The sequence below is a fragment of the Saccopteryx bilineata genome, chromosome 3, assembly GCF_036850765.1.
Source record: "Saccopteryx bilineata isolate mSacBil1 chromosome 3, mSacBil1_pri_phased_curated, whole genome shotgun sequence".
Classification (NCBI taxonomy): domain Eukaryota; kingdom Metazoa; phylum Chordata; class Mammalia; order Chiroptera; family Emballonuridae; genus Saccopteryx; species Saccopteryx bilineata.
In genome coordinates this window covers 161,662,241-161,682,299 of record NC_089492.1, presented here as the reverse complement: position 1 = coordinate 161,682,299, position 20,059 = coordinate 161,662,241, and the positions used below count along the sequence as shown (strand labels likewise).

Sequence of the window (20,059 nt, the reverse complement as noted above, 5' to 3'; positions counted from 1 at the left end):
GGCCTTCAGCAGACTGAGTAACCCCCGCTGGACCTTGGGTCCATGCCAGTGAGCTTTTTGCTAAAGCCAGATGAGCCTCCGCTCAAGCTGGCAACCCCGGGGTGTCGAACCTGGGTCCTTCTGAATCCCAGTCCAATGCTCAATCCACTGCACCACCAACAGCTCAGGCTCTTGCCCTTTTCTGGAATGCTTTTGTTGAAATCACACTCGGTGCTAGCGCTCTCCTCTCCTTCCTGTCTATGGACTCCATTTGCCCTTCTACTGGTCTCCCCCAGACAACCTTTCCTCCTTGTTTCAGTCCAATGCGTCCAGGGAGAGCACGGATGCCAAGAAGGGAAGGAACACAGCTGCGGAATCCGGAAGCTTGGGTTCGGGATCTGAATTCTCCAGGGACTGTGGCAGGTAGAATCCACTAGAGGGCGCCCTGACACGAGGAGAAGAAGGGGTCGAACACTGGGGGGGGGGAGGGAGTGAAAAACTACGGGGGGGGGCGGGGACAATTTCGATCGCCGCTGCCCCGGTGCTTTGCTTTGTAGTTCCCAACTCGGTCCGCTGCTTTGGTATATCAGGGGCAGAGACCCGTTCTGCGGCAGCGCAGCGGCCTGTGTGCGGAGTTGTGCTAGTCCTGTCCCGCAGAGGCAAGGGCGGCGCCAAGCGGTGTCGCAAAGTCCTGAGAGACAACATCCAGCAGGGTCGTCAAACGTTTTATAAAAACCGCCCACTTTTGCAGTGCTGATAGACCTGGTCCCTACCGCCCACTAGTGGGCGTTCCAGCTTTCATGATGGGCCAATCGCAGCGTTGTTTGGTTGTACGGTAGGGACCAGGTTGACCAGCATTGCAAAAGTGGGCGGTTTTTATAAAAAGTTTAACGACCCTTGTCCGGCGTCTTGCTCAGCGCGGAGGAGTCAAGCGCATCTCGGGACTCCTTTACGAGGAGACCCGTGGCGTGTTGAAGGTGTTCCTGGAGAATGTCGTTCACGACGCAGTCACCTACACGGAGCACACCTAGCGCAAGACGGTCACCACCACGGATGTGGTGTAAACCTGAAACGGGAGGGATGCACCGTGTACGGTTTTGGCGGTTGGGCGGCTGCTGCGAGCCTCAGCGGTGAGACAGTTCTAAAACCCTGTTTAGGGCCATCCCCATGGCCTTCGGAGGAGCAGGACACGGGGTGTGCGCGTGAGGGCACACGCTCTGCTTTTTGAGGGGCGGGGGGCTGATTGATATCGCTCGAAACCCACTTGCCAATAGCTGTTCGTGATACTAACCTGCTTCTGCTTCTACTTCTCCCGTGAGGTTGGGTGGAAGCTAGGGCTCGTGGCGCCTGCGCAGTAGCTATACCGGAAGACGTGACCCCGGGAGGGGGGGCGCATGCGCTGTTGACCCGTTATATAACCTGATTCAGCAGGTGCCAGGAGACTCCAATGTGAAAACTGCACTGTATAAAAACGGGCCTTGAATAATAAAGTGCTGCTGTGGCTTTGTTCTTCCTTGCTTTCCCCCGCATGGCTCCGTGTGCATTCTTTTTCCCTCGGCATCACCCCTTCCCAGGAGCTCCTGAGCTTCCCTAGCGAGCCGGGTAGGCAGGCAGCAGGAGTTGAGCGGTGCTGGGGAACTACCCGCCCCTGCGGAGGGGCAACCCAATTCCAGGTGGAGCAGGCGGAAATGAGACCCTGCTCCCGACCTCCTGAGGCAGCCAGTAGCGGCGCACCTAATGCACTGGACACCGCCGGAGGACCGGGACATGATCAGTCTTTGGATGGAGGAAATCGGAGAGCTCTGTAACGATCGGAGCCAAATATCCCAGCAGCCCACCGAGAAGCGGTGGCCTGGGTGGCGTGGCTATCTCTTGCAATTTTGCAGCAGGCGAGCCCTTGAGGGAGGAAGGGCCCAAGGACACGGTTTAAAAAGTAACAAAACAGCCCTGGCCGGTTGGCTCAGCGGTAGAGCGTCGGCCTGGCGTGTGGAAGTCCCGGGTTCGATTCCTGGCCAGGGCACAAAGGAGAGGCGCCCATCTGCTTCTCTACCCCTCCCCCTCTCCTTCCTCTGTCTCGTCCCTTCCCATCCCGCAGCCGAGGCTCCATTGGAGCAAGGATGGCCGGTCACTGGGATGGCTCCGTTTCCTCTGCCTCAGGCACTAGAGTGGATCTGGTCGCAACAGCGCGACACCCCGGATGGGCAGAGCATCGCCCCCTGATGGGCCTGCTGGGTGGATCCCCGTGGGGCGCATGCGGGAGTCTGTCTGACTGCCTCCCGGTTTCCAGCTTCAGGAAAAAGAAAAGAAAAAAGTAACAAACCGCATCCCTGCAGCACTTTTATCAGCTCCCTGAAACAACCAATCTGGGAATAGTCAAGGACAAACAAAACCTCCGACTCACGCCCCGCCAGATAAGACTCGAGCCAACAACGGGGAGCTAGTCCCTTGGTGCCTATTAGGACACGCTGCTTTGCCAGCTAGTAAATTCTTTTTTCCAGAACGTTGAGCGCCTCTGTCCTCCGGGAGTCCCTTCCTTTGTCCCTGCAACAACGTTTCTGGTGCATTGGCCGGGAAGCGTGGAGGAAGGACGCCCCCGATTGGCGGACCTTGGGCACCCCCGTTTGGGAGCCCCCGAACCGCCCTGCAGAAGCAGCCCACTGAGCCCGTGCCGGGGATTTTTTGGCGTGCACGCCTCTGCAAGTCGCGGGTCGGAAGGCGGCGGTCCCAGCAAGGATCAGGCACAGAGGAACGGGAGGACGGGGGAGGGTGTGTGTGCGCCCGAGTCACGGTAAGGCAAACCGGGTAAGGGTAGCTCGTTAAAAGGTCCTGCCCCATTTAGGCAGAAGAGAAGGCCGATCACCCTCCGCAGGATAGGTTAGGGTTGTGGGGCGGGGGCCTAGGGCCTCCCGGTTGGCGGTGGCTGGAGTCCAGCCCGGAAGACCCAGGGGCGCTAGGGAAGATACAGTACTCGGGCGGAGGCGGAGAGCTATGTCCCCCGGCTCCTGGAGCCCACGACAGTGGAAGGGTGGGGGCAGAGTTCCGGCTTGGGGGTCGTCCGGCAAAAAGTCCTCAGGACCCACCGACCCGAGGTTTCCCCGACTGGGGCGGACTTCCTAGGGGAAGGGAGGGATGGAAAGCCTGTGTGTGTGTGTGTGTGTGTGTGTGTGTGTGTGTGTGTGTGTGTGTGTGTGTGTGTGTGTGTAGGGGGGTGGGGGGATAAGAGGCGGAGAGCTGCCCCAGCAGTGTGTGTGTGTGTGTGTGTGTGTGTGTGTGTGTGTGTGTGTGTAGGGGTGGGGGTGGGGGGATAAGAGGCAGAGAGCTGCCCCAGCAACGGGGTGGGCTTTTGGGCGGGGGTTGTGCGCTCGCCACCGGCTCACCACGCTGCCTGGGTGCGGAGTCCCCAAGGCCGGCGCGGCTGCGTCTCAGAGGCAGGGGCTGTGTGAGTGAATGTTGGAGTGAACGAGACAGAGATCAGAGGGGGTTCAGAATCCCTCCACAGGGAGGAAGCGAGTAATGTGTGTGTGTTCCCCCCTCCCCGTTACGCTCATCCCTCCCTGCGGTGTGAACGTTGTCTGTGGTGGGAGGTGTGGGAGGTTCACAGGGAAAACCCACTCCCCTGGCTACCATGATCAAGAACTTTAAGAAAGGGTTCTCGGGAGATTATGGAGTCACCATGTCCCCAGGGAAATTGAGAACCTTGTGTGAACTGGAATGGCCCACTTTCGGGCTCCAGTGGCCAGCGGAAGGGAGCTTGGATAAGGATATTGTGCAGGAAGTGTGGCAGGTGGTCACTGGAGATTCAGGCCACCCTGATCAGTTTCCCTACATAGACACTTGGCTTACACTAGTTTTGCACCCTCCCACTTGGCTCCAAGGTCATACATCCACCGTACTAGCAGCAAAGAGAGGGAAGAGTTCCACCCAACCCAAGAAGCAGCTGCTGCCACCGCACCAAAAATCTCAGTCTCTAGTGAACCAGAAGAAGTAGCAGAAACCTTGGCGCCCCATCCCGATGTACCGGCAAGGCTTTACCCTTCCATACCAGGCCCCTCGTCCAACCTAGAGACTGCCACAGACTAGGGCCCTTTGTCGCCAGGCCCGTCGAGCTCCAGTACGGGCTTGCCTGAGCCGGACACAGCCCCCACTGCCCTGCCAGAGCCAGGCCCAAGATCACCTCCCCAGGCTGGGAGGTTGTGCTCGAAGACTGGTGTTCGGTATGCAGAATTTTCTGAGAGAAGTAAGGAACACAGCAATAGACAGGGGCGCTTGGTGGAATGGCAGGCACTGGGTGCCAACCTCTGACCACCACCAACCTCTTCAGTTAGAGGTTCCATATTCCCTCTTATACAGAAAAGCCTGAGGCCTTGATAGATCTCATGGAATCCATATTCCAAATGCACAATCCTAGGTGGGCGGATTGCCAACAATTATCCCTCGCTCTGTTCAGCACAGAGAAGAGGCGCCGAGTAATCCAGGCAGCTACTAAGTGGCAGAGGAAAATGCCCCTGAGGAACATCAGAACCCCCGGGAGTATGCACAGGCCCAGTTGCCAGAAGATCCCAAGTGGGACCCAGAAGATGAAGAGGGCCTGAGACGGCTCGAGAGATACAAGGAGGCGCTTCAAGACCTACGGAAGGGAGGCCAGAGGGCCACGAACATGAACAAAGAGGCCGTGACTTTGCAAAGAGAAGATGAGAGCCCGGGTGATTTTTATGAGAGGTTATGCGAGGCCTTCAGGATGTTTACTCCTTTTGATCCAGAAAGGCCAGAAAACCAGAGGGCGGTTAATATGGCTTTTGTCAGCCGTTGTAGAGGAGACATAAGAAGGAAGCTACAGAAGCTGGAAGGCTTTGCAGGAATGAATACCTCCCAGCTTCTAGCAGTGGCCAATGAGGTTACGTTAACAGGCAGGTGGAAAGCAGAAGGGAGGAGGATCGCCGAATGAAAAGAGCGGTGGATGTCGTATCAGCTGCCCTCTGCCAGAAGGGCAGCGGGAATCCCACCCTGTTCCAACACGAGAGGAAGGCAGGTGAGGGGAAGAAAAGGCAGTCAGGCGGGCCCCCCTTGTGACGTGATCACTGTGCTGTCGGGAAACTGGTCATTGGAAGAATGAGTGTCCCAACCGGAACCAGAGGGAGGCACCCTTGCCGGCCACCCCCAAGGAGGAAGGGACACTGTTCAGCGTAGCTGGAGATTCCCTGTTTGACTGAGGTCAACTGCACTCAGGAGTCCCCCTCCCCCCCATGAGTCCATGGACCGCATGACGGCAGGGGGCCAACAGATAGACTTCCTAATTGGTATGGGGGCTCAGTACTCACTCGGTGGTGACTCGGCTGGTGGCGCCGCTGTCCTCTGGTAGAGTGGACATCATAGGGGCCACCGGAGCACAGTGCGAACAGGTGTTCTGCCTGCCTGCAAGTGCACCCTAGGAGGTCATGAAGTAGTGCACCAGTTCCTGTATATTGCCTGACTGCCCACTGTCTCTGCTGGGATGCGATCTGCTGAGCAAACTAAGGGCTACTCTATGTTCTGCTGGCAACGGCAGGCTAGATTTGCAGGTGCCAAAGCCTAGGCTTGCTCTAACCCTAACCATTCCCAGAGAGGAGGAATGGAGGATTTTTGCCACCGAACCCGGAAAGACACCCAGATGGAAGCTGATGCAGAAATGGCCCAGAGTCTGGGCTGAAGACAATCCTCCCGGGCTGGCGATTAACCAAGTGCTGGTGGTGCGAATAGAGGTAAAGCCTGGGGCCCTGCTTGTCAGCCAGGACAGTACCGGGTTCTTCGAGAGGCCTTGGAAGGAATCCAGGTCTATTGGCAGAGGCTCAAGGAGCACGGCATTATCATCCTGTGCCAGTCGCCCTGGAACACTCCCCTGCCCACTGTCGGGAAACCAGGCACCAAAGAGTACTTGACCGGTACAAGATCTGAGAGCGGTAAACCGGGCAGCAGTACCCCTGCACCTGACAGTACCACACCTCTAGCCCCGTCCTAAGCCTCCTCCCTGCTCGAGCCTCCTGGTTCACTTGCTTGGATTTAAAAGATGCCTTCTTCAGTGTAAGACTGGCTCCTGAGAGCCGTGAGCTGTTTGCCTTCCAGTGGGAAGACCCGTCTACAGGAGCAAAGGTGCAGCACACCTGGACCTGACTTCCACAAGGGTTCAAGAACTCCCCCACCATCTTTGGGGAGGCCCTTGCTCACGGCCTTCAGCGGTTTCCAGCACAGGATGTTGGATGCGTCCTGCTTCAATATGTAGATGACTTGTTGCTGGGCCAGGAGACTCTACAAGGGTGCGCCCGAGGAACTGACGAGTTCTTACGTCATCTAGAAAAAAATGGATATAAGGCCTCCAAGAAAAAGGACCAGATCTGTCAGAGGTGAGTAAAGTTCTTGTGATTCATTCTCCAGCAGGGGGAGAGGAGGCTAGGGGTGGAGCGGAAGTAAGTTATTTGGAACATCCCAGTCCCCACCACTAGGAGACGGGTCAGAGAGTTCCTGGGTGCAAGCCTTACCTTTAATACTAAAATCCGGTGTGTCCCATCTAAAAACACTGGATGCTCGCCTTATGAGGTATTTGTTACACAGTGGGCCTCCCCCGATACTAGGTAGCTTGCCAGGGACTCCCCAGGAGATGGGAGAGACAGAGCTATACTGGCAGTTAGAGGCTCTAGGCAGAGTGGCCACTGCCATTTCCAACTGGGTGTTAGAAAGGGCTCTGATAAGTCTGTTTGTCCCTGTCTATCCTTTTTCCCCAGGAGACCAAGTGTGGGTCAAGGTCTGGAATCCAGCTCCCCTCCGGTCCAAGTGGAAAGGACCCTGCACGGTAATCCTGACCATGCCTACGGCTGCCGAGGTAGAAGGCACACCCACCTGGATTCACCACAGCCGGCTGAAGCCTGCGGCCCCTATGGAAACACCCTCGTGGACAGCACAGACAGACTCCACCAACCCTTGTAAGCTGACATTGAAAAAGAACTACATGCCCTGCTCCAGTCACAAACCAGGAGCTGACTGGTCAGCGGACGACCGAAGCCTGAGGAACCTCACTGTGGGCTCCTTGTGCCTCCCTCAGGTGACAGGAGTCGTGTTGGTGGAAGAGAACTGCCTGCCCGGGGCACCTGAGGACATCGGCCGGGCCATTTTGAAGCTAGAGGAAGAAGCTGGGGTCGTTTGTCTGACACACAACCCACACAACTCTCCTGTGTGGCCTGTCCGGAAGCCTGACAGTTCCTGGTGTATGACGGTGGGCTACGGAGAGCTGGACAGGGTCACCCCACCTCTGCTCGCCGCTGTCCCAGACATTACTGAGCTGATGGATCGGCTGTCAGTGGAACTGGGCCGATACCGCTATGTAGTGGACTTGGCCAATGCTTTCTTTTCTATTGACATTGATGCTGCTCGTCAAAAGCAGTTTGCCTTCACGTGGGAGGGCCGGCAGTGGACATTTCAAGTATTGCCACAGGGCTATTTGCATAGCCCTACTCTGTGTCAGGGCCTGGTGGCCCAAGGTTTGGCCACGTGGAACCACCCTGAGACAGTGTGATTGTTCCATTACATTGATGACATGATGCTAAACTGATTCTCTTTCAGATCTTGAAGTGGCAGCCCATGGCCTTCGAGAGGCCCTCACGGCCTAGGGGTGGGCCATCAACGAGGACAAAGTCCAGGGACCTGGTTACTCTGTCAAGTTTTTGGTGTTATCTGGTGGGGTAAGACAAAGGTTAATGCCTGAGGCGGTGACTGACAAAATTCAAGCATACCCCTGACTGGAAACTGTAAAACAGTTGCAGACGTATGTAGGTCTGTTAGGGTTCTGGCGAAACTTCATACCTCACTTGGCCTTGTTGGCCAAACCGTTGTACTGATTGACCCTGACGGGTGAGACCTGGGACTGGACCCCCGAGGCAGAGCATGCCTTCAGTGCCATCAAGCTGGCGGTGGCACAAGGGCAGACATTACGGGTGGTAGACCCGGCGCTGCCGTCCCTCCTGACGGTCTAAGTAGAGGAGACAGGGTTTGGCTGGGGTCTTTGGCAAAAGCAGGGAGGTCGGAAGACACCCATTGGCTTTTGGTCCCAGGTGTGGAGAAGAGCCACCGTAGGGTATTCCCTCACTGAGACGCAGTTGGCTCAGTGGCACAGCATCAGCCCGGTGTGTGGATGCCCTGGGTTCGGTTCCCAGTCAGGGCACATGGAAGAAGCCTCCCCATCTCGCTTCTCTCTCTCTTCTCTTCTCCTCCTACAGCCATGGCTGGATTAGAGCGAGTTGGCCCCAGGTGCCGAGGATGGCTCAGTGGCCTCCGCCTCAGGCGCTAAAAAGTGGCTCCGGTTGCAACAGAGCAAGGGCCCCAGATGGGCAGAGCATCGCCCCCTGGTGGGCTTGCCGGGTGGGTCCCGGTCGGGTGCATGTGGGAGTCTGTCTCTGCCTCCGGTCCTCTCACTAGATTGAGAAAAATTTTTTTTTACCAAAAAAAGAGAAGCAGTTGGCAGTCACATATGCCGCCTTGCTGGCTCGTGAAAGTATCACACAGGGTCACAGTGCAGGCCACAGGTCCGGTCGAAGGCTGGCTCTGTGCTTGGGCTACACGCCCTCGAAGTGGGGTAGCGCGGACTCCCACCTTGACCAAGTGGGGTGCGTATCTTGAACAATGGGCCCGGTTCTCGTCTAGCCCCCTGACACAGGAGCTGCACTCCTTGCTGGGACCGATACAGTTTGTAACAGAGAAACGGGAGATAGAACCGGCCCTAGGTGAAGTGCAGGAGAGTCCGAAACCAAGCGGGGAAACCACCTCCCCTGCCAGGAAGGCCAGGAAGCGTGTACAGGGATGACTCCTCCAGAGGGTAGCTGCCCATGCGGACGGAGACCGTTTGGTTTGCAACAGCCACGGGACAGTCCAGTCAGGGGGCCGAGCTACGAGCAGTCTGGCTGGTCCTGGTGAGAGAAACTGGATGTGTGCACATCTGCACAGACAGCTGGGCTGTGTACCGTAGCCTGACATTGTGTTTGCCCTGTTGGGCTGCTTAGGATTGGCTTATTGGCCACCACCCTCTGTGGGGAAAAGGGGTGTGGCAGGTATGGCTGGCCCTACCTGCCAGCTCATTGGACTGGCCGTTGTACTTGGGGTCACTTGTTTATCTATGGCAAGATGGTACCGACATTGCCACAGAAGCCCCAGAATTGGGACCCCGTGTATCACCGCTGGCACAGGGAGAAGAGAGCTGCCTGGTGGTTTTACCCTGTGGCTCTCTTTGTACCGGGGGTGGGAGTTGGGAGTGGGGTGTGGGTGGCACTATTGATGTGGAATTACAGATTGAGGTGTTGGCCCAACACGTAGCCCAAGCCTTGAATGTCATTACCCAGATGCCGAAGGTAGTCTTACAGAACCACGTGGCCTTAGACTTGCTTACTGCAGCGCAACGCAAGGTGGTACTTCTACCCTTGGGCATATAGCCTGCTGTGTGTATATCCCCGACAATCAGCAGCAGATCTGAGGCTTTGCAGGAGGTGGATGCTGAAGTGTCAGCCATTGAGGCCCTATCAGAAGACCCTCTCTCCCACTGGTGGGAGAGCCTGGGGATGTCCTGGAGATGGGCCTTGCTTATTTTTAGCAGGTGTAGCAGGGGGGACTGTTGTTCCCTCTTTTGCTGTTGTGGCTTCTGTGCCCAATAGAGTGCCCTGTGGGAGAAGGCCAGGCGCTCAGGCCTCGGGGGTGGGGTGGGGTGGGGTGGAGTGTGAGGTCCCAGTGCAAGCTAGAGCTCCTGGTGCCTGCGCAGTAGCTATACCGGAGGATGTGACCCCAGGAAGGGCGGGGGTGGGGGGGCGTGCGGCGGGACGCTTACGCCGCCGCCGCCGCCGCCGCCGCCACCGCCCGCCACCACCGCCGTTGACCCCACAGGTAACCTGCTGCCTTATCTAATAGCTGCTGCCTTATCTATAGCTGATTCAGCAGGTGCTGGGGAGGTGCCTGCTGGGAACCCTCCTGCACTGTATAAAAACTGGCCTTGAACAATAAAGTGCTGCTGCGGCAGCTCTGTAGCCTTTTCCTCCATGCTGGCTCTGCGTGCAATCTTTTCCCTTCCACACCACCCCTTCTAAGGGGGCCCTTGGACCTGGACACCTACCAATGTCGCATTTCAAGGAGCAGCGCTGAGCCAACCCTCATAAGCATGCTGGTCTTGAATTCTGACCAAGGGGATTGAGCTGTGCTGCTATAGCCATATTTGCATAGTTTTTGACCAATCAGGGGCTCCACAACAATGAATGTGCAGATTCAGCCAATCAGGACAGTGCTGTTTGAACCAAACAATTTTTGGAATCCACCATTCTCGAGGTCAGGGACGTGGGGGTGGGGGTAGCAGTGAGGCAAGAAGTTCTTCCTGTATAACCCAGCCTCCGGGTCCTGAGATAACCCGGTGCTCGCTAGGTTCTCCCTTCGCCGTATGTTGTATTGGTGGCTCCTGTTGATGTGAGGGTGCTGGCAGAGGGTTTTTGCTCATAGCTGAGAGGATGTTGTGCCCCATCTTTAAACACCATATTGGTTTGCTTTGGGTCGTGTTACCCATATTTGTGGTCGTTTTACTGGGCTGTGGGAAGTTTAAGCCAGTGCAGTGAGGCGAGGTCAGGTCACCCTCACTGTTAAGTCTCAGGGCAACCTCAGGTTTGGGGTCCTGAGCTGCCAGTTCTGCCATTAGATAGTTTCAAGCTTTATCTGTTACTCTGTTCCCTCTTCTGCGATGAGGCAGGAGTCCAGTTCATGTTGGACGGTGTTTTGGGTCACCACACCGCTCACTTGAAAAGGTGCGGGAACACCTGCAAAATCAAACCCAATCAACAGCCATTCAAAAACCGAGGAAAAGAAATACAGGCTATCCGGTCACAGGTAAGCTCATTAGTAAAAATTTAAAACAGATTTGGCAAGTTAACTGGCCAGGCTGTGTAAAGCATTCCTGGTTCTCCGTGTTTTCGTTAATTTTCTCCAGTGCAGTGGCCTTCAGTTGCCACTTGTAGCCCACAAACAGGCGGTAAAATCAATTTAGAAAATGGGAGCCTGTCCCAGTAGAGCCCGAGCTCTAGTCGATCAGGCGTCCCCGATTCGAGTTCCCTGCACAGTGGGACACACCTGCTTAACAGCAGGGCTGGCTGGCTGGCTCTTCGAGAGGACTCTTGAGGCGGCTATGAGGAATTCTTACTGGTACCGAGACCAACTGCCACTGAGGGAAGACCCGATCCGACACACAAGTTAGTTGCAAGAACCACACAAGCAGTTTATTGTTGCACTCGCCGGGTAAAACAAACACTGGAGACGTTTGGAGAGTTTCAGACAAAGTTTTATGGCCAAGAGAAAAAGAAAACAAAACAAAACAAAACAAACCTGCGCAGGGGTGAACTCAAGTGGTAGTCACAAGAGCCACACCGAGCGCCTACAGTCTAGGGGTTTTTATAGCGTAGGAAGCAAGCAGTTCATACAGAAGCGAACTTGGTGTTTAGCAATTGGCTCCCCCAAATTAAATTTTTAGTCATGTGCCTTAGTAACCAGTCATACAGTTGAAAGCCCCCAGCTGGAAACGTCCCTATCTATCCCCTAGGATGTGGTCACATTAACTATCTTAGGAGTTTTTACGACTTCCTTATCTCAAGGACTCATCAGCTCCTAGTCATCCTGGGAGTCTAACGACTTCCCTATCTCTAGGACTCATCTGTCTTATTCATCCTGGGAGTCTGGTCTCATCTATTCCGGGAATGAGCTGTACTTACTGGACCAGTTCCTTTTAAGTTATTTTCCCAAGCCCATTAATGTATTTTATGGCTTTTATTCGAATGTCACATTTATCACTCACCAATCCTATGGCGTGCCTGGGTACTGCTTAAGGGAGCCCCGATGGCATGCTCCTCTCAGCTGTCCCTTGGTCAGAGCGGCATGGAGACACTGCCCGTTCGACGTTGGAGTCTGGACAACTAACTGCAGCTGCGGGCCCCTCGGCATTAATACCCTTTCTGGCATACGCCATCTAACAGGTGTAAATCTACAGTATTATCACATCAAGCCACTTTTGGGGAGTTTCTGGCAGGGCGCTCTCTTTTTTTTTTTTTGTATTTTTCTGAAGCTGGAAACGGGGAGAGACAGTCAGACAGACTCCCGCATGCGCCCAACCGGGATCCACCCGGCACGCCCACCAGGGGCGACACTCTGCCCACCAGGGGGCGATGCTCTGCCCCTCCGGGGCGTCGCTCTACCGCGACCAGAGCCACTCTAGCGCCTGGGGCAGAGGCCAAGAAGCCATCCTCAGCGCCCGGGCCATCTTTGCTCCAATGGAGCCTTGGCTGTGGGAGGGGAAGAGAGAGACGGAGAGGAAGGAGGGGGGGGGGGGTGTGTGGAGAAGCAAATGGGCGCTTCTCCTGTGTGCCCTGGCCGGGAATCGAACCCGGGTCCCCCGCACACCAGGCCGACGCTCTACCACTGAGCCAACCGGCCAGGGCAGGGCGCTCTTTTTTTATGTTAAATCTACAGAATTGTCACACCAAGCCACTTTTAGGGAGTTCCTTGCAGGGAGCTCTTTTTTACCTCATATAATTTCTCACACACACTAACTGGGTCCTGCTCAGAGGGCATAGTTTTGCCCATCATATCCCTATACACTGGATTATGTCCCACCCAGAGGGTGTAGCCTTCTACACTTGCCTTAATGGCTTTTAATACTATATCATAACTTATTTCTATATATCTTCTATATTTTTCTATATTTCTATATACAATATTTTATTACTGTAACAGAACCGGTGCCTTTAATGATACAGAATAGGGTTGAGAATATCCCGTGTATGGGTGTGGGTGGGGGGGTTTATGTACATCTCGTTCCAATGTTTAGATGTGTGTGAATGTGCAGTAGGTAGTAATATGAAATTATATCTTAGCGTAGTTTGGAGTCAGAAATCAGAGCTACTGTATGTATACAGTGATACTGTACCTCTACATGGAAATGTCACGTACTGTTTTCTTCTGAAACCATCTAATGCAAAATGGAAAGCAAAATCTCAAGGCCCAGGCTCAAGTTCCCCCCAAACCGTGCCATCTAGGTACCTGGGTAGTTTTTCTGCCCAGGCCACACAGTCTGTGGGCTGGTCGTGTGTTTGACATGCTTATAATGGGGGCTTGCAGCAATTGATGTTAATGTCACTAGTATTTACATCACGGATGCTGGTGCTATTAATAGATTTGTGACCCCATGTAAGGCTCTGTTCTAAGGAAGCCCATTGTGTGTGTGGACTGTACTATCTGTTTTCATTTTCACAGCGATCTTGGGGTGCAGTTAGTATCCTGCTTTACACATGAGGACATGGAGACCGCAGTCTTTATTCTCCGGAGCCTTTTCCCTGTTAGGGGTCAGGAGCCCTAGCCCTAGCCCTAAGGGGGCCTCCGGCTTTAACCGACAGCCGCTGCCCTGCTTCATTGCAGTGAGGACCCTAGGGGTGTTCCCCAATCCCCTTTCTCTTCTCTGCCATCCTTCTTCCTCTTTCTTTATGTACTTCACTCTCAGACCCTGACCATATGCCAATCCTCTACCACATCGCCAGAAAATTCTGTCAGCAAGGCTGAATCTGATGTCTCTGGGGATATAAAAACACATTCCTCCCCAGATCATCTACATTCAGGAACAGCTTGGGGGCGCAGCTCAGTGAACGGGTTTCTCGGTTACTCTCATTTAGGAGCAGGCTAAGTCTGGGGCTGTGGCTATTGGTGGGCCTTCCAGATGCCCCGCCCATGGGCAGTTGTCTGTATTCCCTGACCCTGCCAAGGACCTTGGAAGCTACTCCCAGAGGTCCGGTCTGGGCCTGCTCCTGGTCTGTTAACTTCAAGAACACCAAGAGCCGGGGGCGTCTTGTGCCCAACTCCGTCATGTAAGGCAAAGAACCGAAGTGAAGGGCAGTCAAATGAGGCCCCTCATCCAGCATTTCCTGGCCAGCTAATGGTGTGCCCGGCACTACTTGGGTGCTGGTGCTACAGAGGTGAATAAGGACAAATTCCCCCCCCCCCCCCCCCCCCGAGAAAGGCTGCCAGCTTCATGGCGAGGGTATGGGAGTAGGAAGGGGTGGTTAGGATAGGATGGGGGGGGGGGGGTGGAGGGGGTGGGGGGGGGGGGCTTGGGAGGAGAGGCAAGGAGGAGGGCCCAAAGAGATGAAGGCCAAGAGGAGAAAGGGAAGGGGCTGAATTTTGAAGAGCAGGGCTGGGGCTCTCATGGCTCCAAAAAGGGGGCGGGCATTCCACACAGAAAACCCGGAATGTGTGAAGACGTCGTGTACTTGGGGATTGCACACGTTCTGTGGGGCTAGACCTACTGTTTCAGCTGGCAGAACCCCTGCGATCCAGAGAAGGTCTGAAAAATACCAGAAAGTAGGCGTATTTAAAAAATAAATTTTATTGGAATCTCTTAAATTTAGTAACAGTGAGCAGATCAGCCAAAACTAATTGGATGCTTATTCTGCACCAGACACTGTGCCAGATACTTGATAAGAAGCGTCACTTTTAGTATCTCTGACAACACCCATTAAATGCTGTTAGATGTTGTGGTCCCTGCTTTACAAATGGGCAACAGTGAAGCCTACAGAGACTGATGTGCTGAAGTCGCCTACCTGTTCTGTTATATGGACAAGACCAGGATTGAAATTCGAGTTAGTCTAACCGCAGAGTCCCTTGTAGTCGTGAAGCTCCAGTGCTCTGAGAACTGCCATACCAAAGAAGGCGGGCCTCATTCTGAAGGGGATTGGGAAGGAGGTGGGAAGTTTGCAAGCAAGCAAGCAAAAGCAACCCCCCCCCCCCTCAAAGATGGATTCGGAGAAAGGAGAATTCACACACAGAGTGGAAGCTTAGTGGCAGGGCAGCGAGTCTAGCCTGAAAATGTAAGCCTCTAGATCAGAGCCAGTGAGGTCATCAGTTAAGTCAGGGCCCTTGGATGGAGGGAGGGTGACAGAATTGAAAATCTGAAAATAGATTTGGTGACTCATGAGATTTGCTCAAAGGACAAGAGGAAGGACCTTATGCCCTAAACAGGTTAGGGGTGGGGTGGGATGGGGTGGAGGGTTAGGACTGGGGAGCTGAAGGTGTCTTCTGTTGAGATGAGAGCTATGGAAGGGAATAAGAGTGTGGGGAAGGGAGCTGATGCAATTTTGGAAATAAACTGAGTTCAAAGTGCCTACTACCCGTCCAGAAGGACCTAGCCACAAGGCAGTTAGAAAAATATCGGTGTAGACCCTTATCCTGCAGGACAAGGGTCTCAGCAGGAGCTAACGATCTGGGAGCACCCGTCAGTGGCAGAGATGTGGAAAATGGGGAACCCATGATCTCGCTTGAGTTTCAGGGAGGAAAAAGACAAAGGGCTGCATGGGTGAAGCCCGGAGGCTATCGATAGGCCTGACAGAGAAAGAGGAGGAGAACAGAAGGCCGATAGATGGGACCTGGAGATAGGTAAGGAGGACGACCAGGAGAGGGTGTGAACCCAAAGGTTAAGGCCCCTGCCAACAAAGCAAAGGTGTCAACAGGGCCATAATACCGCGTGGTTCCTCTCTGCACCCGCACAGGCACCAGTCCCCCAGGCAGAATTCAGTCTGTACGAAGATGGCTTCCCACTACCTAAGAATCCCAGGTTCAGGGTAGACTTTTCCTGCAACCAAGGTAGCCACATAGAAGAGCATTCATTTACCTCGTCCTTCATTATCCTTTAACTCTCCTCTTGAGAGTAGAGAAATGACTTAAGTACAGAAATGACTCCATGTTAAAACCTACATCCTAAAGTGTTCCTTGGATTGATGAACTCGTCTGCGCCGGTCGGTCTCCTAAACAAATAGAAGGATTTGAAACAATGCCGCGAGGGTAGGTAGGCCTTTACAGTGACAGGAATGCAGAGCTGTACATATTCTCTTTCTTGACTGGATGTCCACAATGCCACTAAACTCGAGATTCAGACAGGGAGACTTCGAGGAAGTTAAAGGGGGTGGGGGGCGGTGAGTCTGGTAAATGAAGCCAGTGACCGAGGGACACCTGACACCGGCATCTCAGGTTCCAGGGTCTGCTCAGCTGCTCCAGGACCGGAGCTGCTGGGCAAGTCCCTCACCCGCGAGCCTCAGACCGTACCTCACAAAGTCCTGTGTCCGTATGTCCCTGCAAGTTTTGCTTTGAGGATGAAGGAGATGATGGGTGCGAAGGTGGTGCCCCCCCACCCTCCCCGCGCGCAGGTACACTCACTCACTCACCCACACCTCTAAGAGTACAGTCCCGGGCCAAGGGGTCCAGCCTGCACGGGGGTCTACGCGGAGACCTAGACGCATGCTTTGGAAATTGCCGTTGATTCTGAAACAGAGACATGTGGCAACCAGTGGCAGGACGGTCACAGACCCTACAGTGCTCTCCCCTTTTCTGACGCATCTCGAGGGGCAACAGGATCTTTAAAAAACGTGGAGGAACCGCGTCTGGGCAGAATAGTCGAGACACAGATCGAAGCTTCCAGACTCCTCGTTGTCTCTGCGGTCCCTCCCCTTGAAGGCCCAACTCACGAGTGGCCCACAGGGTGGGTCTGTCCACACACGCTGCCCCCGCCCCCACATCCACGCGGGTTTTGATCAGGAAGAGTGGGAGGCATCATCGAGTTGGCGAGTGAGGCCCGAAGGTAGCGGCCGTAGAGACGCAGGGATCCCGGACTGTTACTAACCGGCAGAAACCCGCAGGACAGAGCGGGTAGACTGCCCTCTCCTCGGCCCTAGAGCGGCTCGGGGGTAGGGCCACTTCCTTCCGGCAGGGGCGGGGCGGGGGGGGGGGGATGCGCAACTTTTGGCGCGCCGCGCTCTTGACTGCCAACTCAAGAGCGTCCCCCAGCTTGACCCCTCCCGACCCGAGGTCCCCTTCGTGGGAAAGACCGCCCCCAGGAGAAACGAAACCGGTCGTCTTCATCTTACAGGCTCCAACCTTAGCCTACGTGTTGGGAGCCCAAGCAATCAATGGTTGCACCATCCGGTTCTGAATACCCTCCTCTGCCGAGGCGTGTGTTAAGTACAGAAGTCCCGGTGAAACAGCTCCCTTACCATTGCTGTTGTGGGTGGCTCTGAAAAGAGCCTTTGGATAGGATGGAACCATGGAACCTCGGACCGAGCGCGCGCTTCTTAGGCCCGCTCCCCGCGGATGCGGCGAGCCAGCTGAATGTCTTTGGGCATGATGGTCACGCGCTTGGCATGGATGGCACACAGGTTGGTGTCTTCAAACAGCCCCACCAGGTAGGCCTCGCTCGCCTCCTGCAGCGCCATCACCGCCGAACTCTGGAAGCGCAGGTCGGTCTTGAAGTCCTGCGCGATCTCGCGCACCAGGCGCTGGAAGGGCAGCTTGCGGATCAGCAGCTCGGTGGACTTCTGGTAGCGACGGATCTCGCGCAGGGCTACCGTGCCGGGCCGGTAGCGGTGAGGCTTCTTGACGCCGCCAGTGGCCGGGGCGCTCTTGCGAGCCGCCTTGGTAGCCAGCTGTTTCCGGGGAGCCTTTCCACCGGTCGACTTGCGGGCAGTCTGCTTAGTACGGGCCATAGCGAGCCGAGGCGCAAACCGAAAGACGCAGCGGCGAGTGAGGGATAGCGAGGTTGTGGCCCCCTTCAGCGGTCTTTTTATAGACACAGTCTTTTTCCCGATTGGGCGGGACGATAGCGTTGAAAGTCCCGCGCTGGCTGCCCATTGGCTGTGATGTCATCCTCCCTGCAGTATCCGATTGGCTGGGGCAGAATGCTCGGTGCCCCCACCCACCCGCCCGCCTCACTTTCTATTTGGCCAGTTTGCCAACAGTTTTCTCTACCTGGTCTTTCCTTTCTTCCAGGCTGTGTCTTTTGTTTGTTTGTTTGTTTGTTTTGAAACCACAACTGTATCAGAATGTTCCTCCGCAGCCCTTCACTCCCTCGGACACGCTACCCGCGATGCGCTCTTCCTTTCCACGCCTTGTAGCTCCCAAATCGAACCTCAAGCTTCCGTTTGTCCCCCGCCCCCTGGTGGCCATGTTACCTTCTCAGAGCCCCTTAGTTGGTCTTAAGGACCGCTTTTCCCGCCTTTCGGATCGGAAAATTGCCTGGTCCCCCCGCCCCGGGCACAAGACCCCCGCCTCCGAAAACCAAAGTGGGGACCCCCTATCTCCAACTTGTTTTGATCTTCGAGCAAAAAACTAACAAAACCCCAGACAGTCGGCTCAGGCTGAGCCCGACTCGCTACATTTCCCCAGACTGCCCGCTTCCCTACCGACTGGGGCGTCCCCTTCCTACTTAGGTCTCAAGGGCCGGGCCAAGGGCTCCAGGTTGGCTGGGGGAGTTGCTGGCCACCTAACTGAGATGTAGAGTCTCCACCTGCGTTAGTGTGTCAAGTTTTACGGCCTAGCCAACACGATGTGCTCGAGATCCGAGTGGGAAGGGACGGTTAGGAGCCGAAGGCAAGTGGCCCTCCCCCAGCCCGCGTAGAAGTAGGGTCGGCACTTAAGCGGAGTGGAGACAACTGGTTAATACATACAACAGCTCTTTTATTTGGAAAACGTGGGTGGCTCTTAAAAGAGCCTTTTGGTGTCTCAGGTGCCCTTTCGAAGCGGAGGCTGGGTGGGCGCCGGCCTCACTTGCCCTTTGCCTTGTGGTGGCTCTCCGTCTTCTTCGGGAGCAGCACAGCCTGAATGTTGGGCAGGACGCCGCCCTGGGCGATGGTGACTTTGCCCAGCAGCTTATTCAGCTCCTCATCGTTGCGAATGGCCAGCTGCAGATGACGAGGAATGATACGCGTCTTCTTATTGTCCCGGGCGGCATTGCCCGCCAGCTCCAGGATCTCGGCTGTCAGGTACTCCAACACCGCCGCCATGTAGACGGGAGCGCCAGCGCCCACCCGCTCCGCGTAGTTGCCTTTGCGCAGAAGGCGGTGCACACGCCCCACGGGAAACTGAAGGCCAGCGCGGGACGAACGGGACTTCGCCTTTGCTCGAGCCTTGCCTCCCTGCTTGCCACGACCAGACATGACGGCAACTAGCAAAGCACACACCGCTCGCCTAAAGGCCGCGAAAATCGCTCTAGATGGCTCCACTCCACCTTTTTATAGGCAGAACGGCGATTGTCCACCGAGTGCTTTGATTGGCTACAGCATAGCTTTGTCCTGATGACCAGTAGGAAGGCGCAGGCAGAATCCACTTATTTGCATGCTACCGTCTCTCTTCATTTCCCCCCCCCCCCCCGCTCGCAGTGAAAACGCGCCAATCACAACGCAGCGTACTCAACGCCCTAATTTGCATACAGCCTCTATAAGTACCGAGGTGCTTCCGGCAGCCTCGGTCTCGTTGTTGTGCTGGCGGTCCTCGTTCTTTGTGCCGCTGGTGCTCCTTGCTATGCCTGAGCCGGCGAAATCCGCCCCGGCGCCTAAGAAAGGCTCTAAGAAAGCGGTCACCAAAGCCCAGAAGAAGGATGGCAAGAAGCGGAAGCGCAGTCGGAAGGAGAGCTACTCCATCTACGTGTACAAGGTGCTTAAGCAGGTGCACCCAGACACCGGCATCTCTTCCAAGGCCATGGGCATCATGAACTCCTTCGTAAACGACATCTTTGAGCGCATCGCCGGCGAGGCCTCCCGCCTGGCGCATTACAACAAGCGCTCCACCATCACCTCCCGGGAGATCCAGACGGCCGTGCGCCTGCTGCTGCCCGGCGAGCTGGCCAAGCACGCCGTGTCCGAAGGCACCAAGGCCGTCACCAAGTACACCAGCTCCAAGTGAGTCCCTCCCGGGACGCGGCGCTCGCACGAGTCGTCGGCCGCTTGACCCCCAAAGGCTCTTTTCAGAGCCACCTTCTTCCTCGGTGAAAGAGCTTGTCACTTCTCCCACGTCCAACGTACTGTTCTTGACCGTTCCGCCTATCTCTTTCCCAGTAAAAGTCGTCAACCTTTTTTAAGGGTGGCGGGAAGGAGACCCCCAATAAAAGAAGACCGGTTTCCTGTAGCTTGCGGCAGAACTAGCTTGGGGGAGGGTCCATTAGCACACAAGTAACTGCCTTTTCCGCAGCGAAAGGACTAGCGGTACGTGGTCATGAAATGCAGTGTAAATC

At 55.4% G+C, this 20,059-nt stretch overlaps 4 protein-coding genes across 5 annotated transcripts; 2 read left to right on the top strand and 2 right to left on the bottom strand.

Moving 5' to 3' along the window:
* Positions 1-626: 626 nt before the first annotated feature.
* On the top strand, positions 627-8,004 carry LOC136330771 (uncharacterized). Of its 2 annotated transcripts, XM_066268108.1 has the most exons (3): positions 627-2,767; positions 3,855-6,356; positions 6,735-8,004. In XM_066268108.1, exons 2-3 carry the CDS (start codon positions 6,314-6,316, stop codon positions 7,520-7,522), a joined length of 831 nt encoding a protein of 276 aa, XP_066124205.1. In that variant the 5' UTR covers positions 627-2,767; positions 3,855-6,313; the 3' UTR covers positions 7,523-8,004. The 2 variants fall into 2 exon arrangements, with proteins under 2 accessions (XP_066124205.1, XP_066124204.1); XM_066268107.1 differs by having other exon boundaries at positions 627-6,356.
* Positions 8,005-16,775: 8,771 nt separating this feature from the next.
* LOC136330770 (histone H3) lies at positions 16,776-17,574 on the bottom strand. The gene has a single exon (XM_066268106.1). The coding sequence runs from the start codon at positions 17,535-17,537 to the stop codon at positions 17,127-17,129; it is 411 nt and encodes a 136-aa protein (XP_066124203.1). The 5' UTR covers positions 17,538-17,574; the 3' UTR covers positions 16,776-17,126.
* Positions 17,575-18,486: 912 nt separating this feature from the next.
* LOC136330768 (histone H2A type 2-A) lies at positions 18,487-19,148 on the bottom strand. The gene has a single exon (XM_066268104.1). The coding sequence runs from the start codon at positions 18,984-18,986 to the stop codon at positions 18,594-18,596; it is 393 nt and encodes a 130-aa protein (XP_066124201.1). The 5' UTR covers positions 18,987-19,148; the 3' UTR covers positions 18,487-18,593.
* Positions 19,149-19,203: 55 nt separating this feature from the next.
* LOC136330769 (histone H2B type 2-E) lies at positions 19,204-19,938 on the top strand. The gene has a single exon (XM_066268105.1). It carries the CDS (start codon positions 19,351-19,353, stop codon positions 19,729-19,731), a length of 381 nt encoding a protein of 126 aa, XP_066124202.1. The 5' UTR covers positions 19,204-19,350; the 3' UTR covers positions 19,732-19,938.
* Positions 19,939-20,059: the final 121 nt, after the last annotated feature.

Excerpts from the sequence above, each read along its gene's own strand:
- LOC136330771 (XM_066268108.1), top strand. The coding sequence starts at position 6,314 with ATGGATATAAGGCCTCCAAGAAAAAGGACCAGATCTGTCAGAG. Across the intron at positions 6,357-6,734 it reads AAGGACCAGATCTGTCAGAG|GAGACCAAGTGTGGGTCAAG; the intron begins GTGAGTAAAGTT and ends CTTTTTCCCCAG.
- LOC136330770 (XM_066268106.1), bottom strand. The coding sequence starts at position 17,537 with ATGGCCCGTACTAAGCAGACTGCCCGCAAGTCGACCGGTGGAAAGGCT.
- LOC136330768 (XM_066268104.1), bottom strand. The coding sequence starts at position 18,986 with ATGTCTGGTCGTGGCAAGCAGGGAGGCAAGGCTCGAGCAAAGGCGAAG.
- LOC136330769 (XM_066268105.1), top strand. The coding sequence starts at position 19,351 with ATGCCTGAGCCGGCGAAATCCGCCCCGGCGCCTAAGAAAGGCTCTAAG.